The following is a 12,886-nucleotide window of genomic DNA, read 5'->3' as shown; positions in this document are numbered from 1 at the left end:
GGGTCAAAACATGATTTTGGTCCTTTAACCAACTTTGTAACCATCAAACACTTGCATAGTTGTGGCTTAACCATCAAGGTCCGATTTTTATGACTCTAAGTGCTTCTAAGAGCTCAAAATGACATGTCTTATGGTCTGAAACTATCAAGAATCAAGCAACGTCAACAATGGAGTCCAAAAGTGACATAAAACACCCCAAAATCTAATCTAATCATGCAATGATCAAGTTTGAAGCTTGATACCTCAAGTGAGTCAGAAATGGTGCTAATCTCCTGGATCTACAAGCTCCCTTTGAATCCTTGCTCCTTCTTCAAACTTCTTTCTCTTCCAAACACCAAAACAACACTAAAATGCTCTCAAGTGGCAACCAAATCATAAGAACATACAAATATGGGTTAGGGTTTTCGTGGTGGTTGTCTAAGGGTGAGATGGAGGCTGGACCAAAGGCATAATGTCCTTTATATAGGGATCAAAACCTAAAATTTAGGGTTTTAGAAGCTGCATGCGTACGCTGCGCGTACCCTTTGGTACGCTGGGCGTACATGCATGGCTTCCGCGTTCCAATCTCTTGAGTACGCTAAGCGTACATGGCAAGGTACGCTCCGCGTACGGTGCTTCCTCAGCCCAATTACAAGGGCCCAAAGGTATAAGCCCAAACATTTTTAAAATTATTAACCTTATATAAATAAGAATAGTACCGTATAAATCCCGGATGTTACATTTTGAGGTGCATAAAGCGGAAAACCGAAATTTACCTCTAATAGATCCGTGATTTGCTTTGAAACAAAATTAGCAGTACAAAGACTCGGTTTTACTTCTTTACTAACATGTCACAATCTTTATTTTTTTCACAGTTACTTCTTTACCCTTTATCTTCACGCCTTTGTTACGCCCACTTAGGTGGAGTTTGGTTCGCAAAATGTTTATGAAGGAATTGGAATTTGTCAAGGAATTAGAAATTATCAGGAATTATAATCCAATTCCATAGTCTGTTTGGGTGGCAGGAAATAGAATTCGAATCTAATTTCATATTCTGTTTGGTTGGAAAGAAATACAATTAGAATACTGTAAAATGACATAATTACCCTTCTTATTTTTGGGCTTAACTTTTCAAAAGGACTTTTTGAACTTTTAGCTTTTTAAAAAAGTTAAAAGCTTGAAAAGATGTTTGGCAATTTAAAAGTCCTTTTAGAATGACTTTTTGACAAGAAGAAAATGTGACATCCCCAATTTCACGGCCAGAAAAGACCGATTTAATTTATGCTTTTAAAATAATTTCAGAGTAATCATTTGATTAAAAGTGTTGCGGAATTTGTTCCCAAAGCCAAACATGATAAAAATTTATCAAAACCTTGCTTTAAGAAATATATATTTTTATTTCATAACAAAACCTCGGGATGTTATGTTCTGATACAGATCAAAAGCATAAACAAGACATTATAAGCCTTACAACAGTTATTTATAACTAATGACCTATAATCCAAAATCACTCATCATCATCATCATCATCATCCGACTATGCTCGGGGTCCACTACCTGTAATCATAAAAAGCTGAGTGGGTCAGGCTTGGAAGCCTGGTGAGCATATAGGGTTTTCAACCCACAATACATAAATTTATTATGTTTAAACATCAATCAGTCAACCAAATTACCCCAATTACCCATTCCCGTTATCCTCACCTTACGTCCCTAAAACAACTATCACAAGGGACCTAGCCTAAGGATTTTCATTAGGGGTGACAACATTGTTTTCCTACAACAATTTAGGTCAAATAGGCACGAAGTCACATCGTCGCCAAGATTTATCTAATAGGCACTACGTCTCATAGTCGCCAGGGTTTACCTAATAGGCACGAAGTCACATCATCACCAAGGTTTACTTAACAGGAACTAACAACATTGATCCCCATGTACTAACCTTATACAATGATCTTACTAGATCTAGCCTAAAGGATCGATATGAACAACTAACTATGAAACTGCTTCAGAAATCCTCTAGCAGCAAACAAGGATTGATAAAGATATTGAATGAATGGACTAAGTTTAACTACGAACCTTTGTTCGTAAAAGAAAGAACCACAAGACAATTAAGTCAAGGGTAGTTATCAATGCCTAGGCTGTGGTCTGAATATCGTGAGGTATATAACCCCCAGACGCACCCTATCCAACATCGAACTTTGCCTAGGCTATGGTCTGAATATCGTGAGGTATATAACCCCCAGACGCACCCTATTCGGCAATGGAAACACTAACTAATGCCTAGGTTGTGGTCTGAATATCGTGAGGTATATAACCCCCAGACTCACCCCTATCCGGCATTGGAAAGGAAAACACTGACTAATGCCTAGGCTGTGGTCTGAACCCCCAGACTCACCCCTATCCGGCATCGGAAAAGAAAACACTGACTCATGAAGCTCGTCCGATCACTTCACAAAAGAAACGAAGACTCCAAATCTCTTCAAAATAAAAGCATAGGGAAAATACTAATAAAGTACTCCCGTACGCTCCCGTACCCCGACACGTAATAGTGTCAAAAAGAAGAATTAACGGATGAACACATAGTTCAAAAATACCTAAGGAACATATAGTTCAAGAACACTTTATGAACATATAGTTCAAACATACGTACCGATTACGAGTCTACTAACGTTCCACTAGACTATCTAAAATAGTCTGTGGCCGTTGTCTATACTCTGTTAGATGACTAGATCATCTTAAACATCGATACCTCTCATCACTTTATTTTATCACACACCAACTATCTACCCATGTTCTACCCAACATATTTGTAGATAAATATATATATATATATATATATATATATATATATATATATATATATATATATACACACAGTTTAAAACTTGTATAGAATATCAACACAACAGTCACCTCAAATAAACAATTAATATATTTACACGTAACATGTATTTTAAGGTAAATACTTCATATCTATGTGTAAATTGAAAGTGAATATACACTCACTTGATTTGATGATAATAGGGCAGCAATTCGTTTCCTAAAACGATCGTTTCTAATAAAACCGAGAGTTTTATTGAGAAACCGGGCTCTGCGAAAGGTCGGACTTCAAAACCGAAAAGATAAATTTTACGGGCCTTCGGGCACTCCGGGACGTGTTCCGGGCGTTGGAAATGATCTCAGGGCATCGGGGGAAGCGAAAATGGCTAAAATATTGAAAAAGGGGTGAAAAATGGCCATTTTCCAAAAGTAGCCGGAAGATCTCGCAAGGCCACTATTTATAGGGGAGAGCTGCGAGGGTTCGGCCGAGAAGGAGGAGTCAGCGAAGGCAGGTGGCATCCGCGGAGCGAGGACAGGTGGCGGGTGTGAGCTTCGAACACGCGTCGCCTTCGGATTGGGCCAACGAGGCTCGGATGATGAGTCAGAAGCGAGGCGTCGGAAGATCATTGGACCGCACCCTCGGTCCAATCAGCAAGCGACACGTGGGTCGGATCACGTGGGTTGCATGCGAGGATCACGTGGCTACTGTTCATGCGAGGGTGACTCAGCAAATTTCGCCATGTGGCATATGCGAGGCGAGGACACGTGGCAAAAGCGTGACTATGCGAATTTTCTTGATTTTTGTGCAAAAACTTCTAAAATCCATAACTTTCGCATACGAGCTCCGTTTTTGACGTTCTTTATATGCACGCATAGCTAAAATTATGCTCTACAACTTCCGTTTAGACTTCGTTGGCTAATTTTGACTTTAGTTTTTATATTATTATTTTTAACAGACCGGGACAGAAAATCTGTTAAAAATTCATAACTTCTTCATCCGACGTCCATTTTCGTCAGACTTTTTACCGTTGTGCTACTAATAACGAGACATTCAATTCTCGTTTAGGTTGTGTCGGATAAAAATCACTCGATCTAAAATTCGAGTTTTTAGCTGTCTACTGCTAAGCTGAAACTTCGAAAAATCATAACTTCCTCATACGAAGTCAGATTTTGGCGTTCCTTTTATCGAACTTCTCGGTTTAACGAATACTATGAATTTCATTTAGATTACTAAGGCTAAAAAGTAGTTTATAAAAAACTCAATTTTTACGACATTCGGTACCGTGTCGTTTTTGTCGCGAAACTTCGACAGGTCATAACTTCTCCGTTATAACTCGGATTTCGGCATTCTTTATATCCTCGAAATCCTTGTTTCGACCACTACAACTTTATGTAAAGATATCGGGCTTATCTCACACTTTAATTTTGACGCTTATTTTTAATCTTAATTAATTAAATCCTAATAATTAAGCATAAAACACATAATTCACATAAAATTCACATAATTCCTTTTCATTTCTTCTAAATGAGTTACAAAGGTTAACCTAGACCATTATGTCAATATTAATGTCTAGCCTAGAAACACGAGCGTTACAGAAAAAGAAGTGATTTTCAAAGCTAGAAATTGTGATTTTGTGTGACTTTTGGCTTTTTAGCCTTTGCTCCCTCAAAAGATAATTCAAACACATTTTAAAACCTTCTTTTGCAAAAAGCTATAAGACAAAAAGTCCTTTTATTGAAAAAGACTTTTTAGGCTAAAAAGCAATCCCAAACACCCCCTTTGTTTTATAAGTTATATGTGATGGTTAGTGATGGTAGTAGCTGGTAGTGGTGGTAGGTGTTTGGTAGCATATGGCGGTGGTAGTGGCGGAGGCGGTGATGGTTGTCGTGGTGGGTGATGGTTGTCGTGGTGGGTGATGGTGGCGATGGTTGTAGCGGTGATGAATGATACCAGTAACGTTCTGGCGGTGGTGGCGGCGATGGGTGGTGGTTGTAGTGGTGGTGGTGACAGGTGGTAATGGTAGTGATGGTGATGGTGGTGGTAGAGGTAGGTGGTGGTGGTAATGATAAGTGGCGATGGGGGCGGTAGCTGTGGTGATGGTGGTGGCGGCGACGACAATGATTGGTGGCGGTAATTTGGGCGATGATGGCGGTGAATGGTGGTGGTGGTAAAGGGTAATATGAGAATGTTATACTTTCCCTCATGAATTTTAATTAATTTCATCCAAACTTTGAAGGAATTTACTTCCATTCATTTGGTGGATTTTTTTTTCATTTAGGAATCCAGTGTCATCTCAAAATTTTGAACCAAACACTGGAATATGATGGAAATAGATTCCCATTCTCTCTCTCTCTCTCTCTCTATCTCTCTCTCTCTCTCTCTCTCTCTCTCTCATCCTCCCCCAATTTCATTACATTCCATCAAACCAAACAACCTTTTAACTAGGGATGAACAGTTTGTCCAAATCCCGATCTCGTACCGGTACCGTACCAGAACCGGTACCGAAGCGTACCGAATGTAAAAATATGGGATGGTACTTGGTACTCAAAATACATGAAATTCGGGAATTGGTACCGAAAACCGATACCATTCCCAGTACCGGTACCGGTGATGTTAATTCGGTTTGGTATTCGGGATCGACTTTCGACCAAATTTGGTTTTCAGGAAATCTGGAACGGTACGAGTCGGTATCGGTTCCGTCCCACGCTCATCCCTACTTTTAACCTTATTTTTTCATTCTTTTTCTGGACCAAGCCCTCCTTGTTTCCACTCCATGAAGCTCAATCTTTTCTTTCATGTCCTTATTTGTCCGAAACATCAATAGAAAAGCTTTGAATGTGACTTTAACTTAAACTACACGTCTTATCTTTTCCTAGTTGCTTCAATATGTCCCTTCTTTTCTCTCCTCACCCGATTCTTCCTCTAAAGAGTCTCATTTATCATTATCAATAACTTTTAAATCTTCAAGTTCATCATGTGCATAGTTGTCAAACTCGTAGGAGTCACAAATCGACTAGTACGATCGAGTTGAGTCATTTGAAACCTAAAATAAGACGACTTGTAGATGGAAAATGACAACTCAATTCTTCTAACATGTTCTTGGCGAAATCATTGAGGTCTTAGATTGAAAAGGAACCTAATTATGGATGCACATGCAATCCATATGAGGTAAATAGAATAGTCGGGCACCCAATTAGAGTAAATATTTTAGGTTGAAAAAATCGGTTGGGGAAGCTTCCCACGATGGCGAATATCATCAAGAAAATGTTTACATATCACCTTTTAGTGTGTCAAATTTGCAACATTGTGATTGAAAATGAGGCTCGTGTTTTTCGTTTCATGTGTTTTTGCTTTGGAAGTTTAGAGTTTGAATTTTTAACCATGTTTTCATAAATTTTCTTCTTTGTAGCCTCTTGTGTCTAGCTTCTTGCTAGATGTTTTAATATTTCTTATATCTTTTAAAAAAATGTAGTTTCTGTTTGTTGGTCATAGGGTCTCGGTGTTGATTGCCAAAAATGTTGTACCTAAATAAAAATGTAGCATGGCCTCAAATGTTGTGACTCCAACCATGCTTCTAGTTTATATGGAATGCTAGATATTGGTTTATTTTTCGTAATTGCTCAATATCGGTCCCTAAGCTAATCATGACATGCAAATGCATATGTTTCCTTGGGTTGAACATGTTCGATTAGTGTCTAAGTCCATAACTATTTTGGTATGTACTTGACCCGATGGTGCATGGTCCTTTTGGGTTGCCTTCACCAAAGCAACTTGATTGGAGAAATAAATAGAGAGAGAGGTTATTATGATTTATTAATATGTTATAAGAATAATATATTAAAGGAGAAATCATATTTGTTTAATTAATATTGGTCAATAATTAATTAAGAATTAATTTTGTGATCAAGTGTAATTAATTAAACTAGAGGGGCTGAATTGTAATTATGTGATAGTTACAAAATAAGGTAAGGATTATCTTATATATATGGTGAACGAATTTGAGGTGTAAATCCCTTAGAATTCGACTAGGATAAGGGTTTCTAGGACTTATCTTATGGTTGCTTGGTGGACAAGCAACTAGATAAGGATAAGGACTAAAACCTTAATCTTTACACCTATATAAACCCCCTAGGGCTTAGGAATTCGAAAAAACCCTTCCCAAGAAGTCCTAAGGACGAATTCTAACCTCCCTCCTCTATCTTTATACCTTCTCCATTTGCTTATGGTGTTTGTAAGCCATTAGAGGAGTGACACTTGTGACTCTAAGCATTCCAAGGTCAATTCAAGGAGGAATTGGATTGTTATTGCTATATAACAATCAAGGTATGTTCTTAAACCTAATTACATGTGAATTTCGATTTCCATATGCTAGAATTAGGGTTTATAGTTTTGGATTCAAAGCATGTACAATAGAGAAACCTAGATCCAAGCATTAGGGTTTGTATGAGCACATAGGATGTCTTATGACCTAAACCCATCAGAATATAGATCGGAAATGTCTAGCCTTAATTGGATTGTTTGGTGGTGTAACCACTTGTTTGCCGGTCTGATTTTGATGTAGCATTTTGGGTCTTTTGTCTAGGATTTGCTGGTCGTTTTTTTTAATAAAGTTGTCACCATTTTAAAGTAATCAATGTTAAAGTAGGTCTCCACATTTAAAGCTTACTATTTACATATCATTAAGGTGTTGCTTTGTTATTTTGCAAATTGCAGGCGATTAAACTTCTAAAAGATGCTTATGAGTGAGATCCTTCTTGAAAAAAGTTTTATAATATAACGATTTAAGAACATCTATCGGACCTTTTTTTTTTTGAAAAACATTGTGAGTGAGAGTTTCTTATTTATATATAAACGCCTTTTATTTTGTTTGTAAATATAGGTTTCATACATATAAATTTTAATATTATTTTATTCTTTTTTTTTTTTTTTTAATCTTATTAGTTACAAGTTTAATATAATATAATATGAAATATATATGTAAAATACTCTAATATATTATCCAATATTGGTGCCCTTTATGTTTATATATGATGTAATCTATTTTCTCCATAAAAATTGTTTTGAAGAAAAAATATTGGATTCTATATATATCTTACACAACACTTATAAAACATTTTATTTTAGTTTATAAAAGCATAAAAAAATAGAAAGTTATAATAATAACATTTATGTCATTTCATAACAATAATAGCATCATGATTTTTTCACTACTACACAAGTGATTTAATAATGCGACCCATTTTTTATTTTTGAGGCGGTTGATAGTAAAAACCGCCTCATCAAATGTATAAAGCATTAAATAATCTAAGAACCGCTTTAAAAAAGCACATGATAAATTCTGAAAAGCTTTTGTTAAGGCGGTTAAAAATAAATAGCATCAAAAAAAGATTTTTTAAGGCGGTTAAAGATAAATAGCATCAAAAAAAGATTTTTTAGTGCTGCTTCATGTAACAACATCATTAAATAAGGATTTTTTGATGCTCCTTTTATAAAAGAGCATCATTAAATCTTTATCTTTTAATGCTATATTTTAAAAAACGCATCAAATGAAAACACTTTGATTTTTTAGTGCTACTTCATTGTAAAAGCATTATTAAATCTTTATCTTTTGATTCTATATTTTGAAAAAAAAGCATCAAATGAAAACCAGCTATATCCGTCTTTTAGGGTTTCTGTAAACTCTAACATACTTCGAACTTTTGGAACATGAAGATTCTCTCCATTTATGAAACATAAACATAAATGCGTAATAACTCAAAATACCCTTATTAATTGTTTTGCTATCTTCACTAAAGGTAATTTTAATTTTATTGTACTTTTGATTTTATTCTAGGTATTTATTTATTTATTAAATGATTGTTTATTGATATTTTTTAAATTGGTTAGTGTAGACTGTGAACATGTGAAAATTTTCATAACTTGTTTGTTTAGAATCAATATATTTACCTTCTTTGAATGTTTATTTTAATTTTCAGATGAATCGTGATTATTGGATGTACAACACTTCACGTTTTTCTCAATTTTATATAGAGGGTGTTCAAACTTTTATTAGGGTTGCCGAAGAAAATCGCTTAGAAAAAGGAAGTGGATCGATTTGTTGTCCTTGTAACGTTTGTAAAAACTTTAAAACGTTTAATTGTACCGAAGAAATAGAGTATCATTTGTTGCAAAATGGTTTTGTGCCTAATTACACTTGTTGGTCAAGACATGGAGAAACACTACTTGATTGTAGTACATCCTCGACCAATTTACATATTAATAATAGTACATGCAACAAAGATTCATATGTTGTTGATGATGATCACCAGTCAAATGATCCCAATGACAATTTCAATGAAATGTTCGATGACATGGAGGCTAATATGGGTGATGTTGAACAAGAAAAATTACATGACCTATTTGAAGAAGCAGAAACACCGTTATATAGCGGTTGCAAATTTATGAAACTTGATGTTGTATTGAGGTTGATGAACTTAAAGTCGAAAAACGGATGGAGTGATAAAAGTTTCACAAGTCTATTAGTGTTTTTGCATGACATTCTTCCGGAAGACAATGCATTACCCATTTCTACATACCAAGCAAAAAAGCTAATGTGTCCGATGGGATTGGAAGTTGAAAGAATACATGCATGTCCAAATAATTGTATGTTGTATAGAAAGGAGTTCGAGAATAAACATAATTGTGTTTTTTGCGGTGCATCAAGGTATAAACGGAAAAAAGATTTGGATGAAGTTGACGATGATGTGACAAAAAATGGACCACCGGCTAAAATGTTGTGGTATCTCCCTATTATACCCAGACTGAAAAGGTTATTTTCAAACGAAAAAGAAGCAAAGTTACTTTGTTGGCATTCGGAAGAACGTGAAACTGACAGAAAACTAAGACATGTTGCAGATTCACCTCAGTGGAGAAACATTGATAAGAAGTATCCTGAATTTGGAAAAGAGATGAGAAACATACGGTTTGGGCTTAGTTCAGACGGGATCAATCCTTTTGGGAACATAAGCAGTCGTCATAGTACGTGGCTGGTTCTTTTGTGCATTTACAATCTTCCACCGTGGTTATGCATGAAACGGAAATACATTATGATGTCGTTGTTGATTCAGGGGCCGAGACAACCTAGTAACGATATTGATGTGTATTTGTCTCCTTTGATTGATGACTTAAAAACTCTTTGGAGTTCGGGTGTAGACGTATATGATGCTTATAAGAAACAACACTTTCAATTGCGGGCCATGATTTTTTGTACTATAAGTGATTTTCCAGCGTACGGTAACTTGTCAGGATACAAAACAAAGGGTAAGAAAGCTTGTCCAATTTGTGAAGATCAAACAAGCTCGATATGGTTAAAAAATTGCAAAAAAACTGTATACATGGGACATCGAAGATTCCTTCCGAAGAGTCATCGTTTTAGGAAGAAAACTATTGAGTTTGATGGAAGTATCGAGATCAGAACGATGAGGAAACGATTTGATGCATTTTCACGAGTTGCAAGTATAAATGTAGTGTTGGGAAAAAGATTTCGTGTTGATAAAGATGCCCTTTGGAAAAAAAAGTCAATTTTTTTTGAATTGCCTTACTGGAGACATTTGGATGTTAGACATTGTCTAGATGTTATGCATATTGAAAAAAACGTATGTGAGAGCTTGATATGCTTATTATTAGGTATGATGCATAAAACTAGAGAGTTTAATATCCGAAAGGACATGGTCGAGATGGGGATACGTGAAGATCTTGCTCCCGAACAGAGTGCTAACCGTGTTTATCTCCCAGCTGCTTGTTATACTACATCCAAAGAAGAAAAAATAAAGTTTTGTCAATGTTTACATGATATTAAGGTTCCATCAACTTATTCTGCAAACATTAAAAGATTTGTGTCGATGAAAGACTGTAAATTGTTTGGAATGAAGTCTCATGATTGTCATGTTTTGATGACACATATGATTCCTATCGCAATTCGTGGAATTTTACAAGATGATGTACGACATTCTATCACTAAGCTTTGCTTGTTTTTTAACAACATTCACTCAAAGGTTATTGACATAGAAGATTTGGATAAATGGGAGAAAGACGTTTATGTTACACTTTGTGAATTAGAGATGCACTTTCCACCCTCATTTTTTGATATAATGGTTCACTTGATATCTCACATCGTACAAGAGATTAAGGCTTGTGGTCCCGTATTCTTACGGTACATGTACCCTTTTGAAAGATACATGGGTATCCTAAAAGGTTACGTAAGGAACCGTAATCGACTTGAGGGCAGTATTGTTGAAGGGTATACTTTTGAAGAGGTGATTGAGTTCTGCCAAGGTAATCCTATTAATAATATATTACAGTTATAAACACTTATAATATATTACATATAATATAATAATTTATTTTTTTATAGGCTATATGAAAGATGTCGAAAGTGTTGGTGTTCCTAAAACTCGTCATTCAGGTCGACTTGAAGGTAAGGGACGAGTCGGTTTAAAAATAACCATGCCAACTTATGAAGAGTTACAAGTTGCACATTTAGTGGTCCTAAAACACATGAAATGTCTTACTCCATACATTGATGAACACATGGACATGTTGAAGTCGAAATACCCGGGCAAGGAACAAATGTGGTACATAAACAATCATAATAAAGAGTTTTCAAGGTGGCTGAAAAATAAGGTAGCAGAAACTAATGTTGATGAAACTGTGAAAAGATTGGGACATGGGCCAGATTGTAGAGTTAAATCTTATGAAGGGTATGACATTAACGGGTATACCTTTTACACGAAAGATCAAGATCAAAAAAGTACAATGCAAAATAGTGGAGTTACAATGATAGCATCAACGACCGAATTCGACAGACGGGATCATGATACTTTGATAAGAATAGCCAAAGATTCTTATTACGGTGTTATACAAAATATTTGGGAGTTGAACTATTTTGACTTCGTTATTCCCGTGTTCAAATGCAAGTGGGTGAATAACCGTACAGGTGTTCAAGTCGACAAAGATGGTTTTACACTTGTCGACCTTACAACTAATGGCTATGCATCTGAACCATTCGTTCTCGCAAAACATGTCACACAAGTTTTCTATGTCAAAGACCCGAGCAAACAAAAAGAGCACATCGTCTTACAAGGTAAACGACGAATTGTTGGTGTTGATAATGTCGTTGATGAGGAAGAATACGATCACTTTGATGATCTACCACCATTTTCGGTCAGTATTGAACCTGATAATTACGATAATGTCGAATGCACAACATTCGTACGATCTAACATTGAAGGGACATATGTTGATTAAGGGCATGATTGGGGTTTTTCTTATGCATTTTTTATTATTGAGATTACATGATTTTTGTATGAAATACTATCTATTGATAAGAGTAATTACAATACGGTCCTTATCTTTTGATAATTACAATGTTTCTATATTACTATCCATTAAAATGTATCAGTATGAGTGTAAAATTTTTACTTGTTTTGTTAATAAAATAAAAGAATGTAAAACTTTTACTTGACAACTAAGACTTTTACTTGCTCTGTTAACAAAATGGACAAATTCACTTTCAGAAAAAGGCAACCTAGTTATAATTTCAAAAACCGCCTCAACAAATAAACCGCCCTAAAATATATACAAAATAGCTTTAAAAAAATATTTATAACAGCATCAAAAGATAAACAACATTATAAAAACAAAAAACATTAAAAAAAATCCTAGAACCGCCTCAAAAAACACCAAAAAAATAGAAATAGCATCAAAAAATATAGTAACGCATCAAAAAATTATGGGATTATAATTGATGGCATTAAAAAATAGAAAAAAGCATCAAAAAAAGTTCAATAAATTACCAACCATTCGAACGAGAGGAACGTCAGGATGAATAAGGAATAATGAACGTCTAAATTACCATTAAAAAGAATAAAACGTTCTTTCGATTCATTAAATAAATCAACTTATTTTATCAAATATTAATTACTACCTCACATTAAAATATTAATTACTACCTCACATTAAAATATAGGTGCTAGTGCCGTTTTTTTAAACTTTTGATCGTGGGTTACTGCATCGAAAATCCTTAATAGCATCAAAAGATAAATTAAT

At 35.2% G+C, this 12,886-nt stretch overlaps 1 protein-coding gene across 1 annotated transcript; it reads left to right on the top strand.

Annotated features, from left to right (window-relative positions):
• Positions 1-6,043: 6,043 nt before the first annotated feature.
• Positions 6,044-12,085, top strand: LOC145066613 (uncharacterized). The gene is made up of 3 exons (XM_079013905.1): positions 6,044-6,127; positions 8,776-11,113; positions 11,193-12,085. Exons 1-3 carry the CDS (start codon positions 6,044-6,046, stop codon positions 12,083-12,085), a joined length of 3,315 nt encoding a protein of 1,104 aa, XP_078870031.1.
• Positions 12,086-12,886: the final 801 nt, after the last annotated feature.

The sequence above is a fragment of the Lactuca serriola genome, chromosome 8, assembly GCF_051521515.1.
Source record: "Lactuca serriola cultivar US96UC23 chromosome 8, Lser_US96UC23_V15, whole genome shotgun sequence".
Classification (NCBI taxonomy): domain Eukaryota; kingdom Viridiplantae; phylum Streptophyta; class Magnoliopsida; order Asterales; family Asteraceae; genus Lactuca; species Lactuca serriola.
Note: the sequence above shows the minus strand (reverse complement) of the source record. Positions and strands in the feature narration are given on the sequence as shown.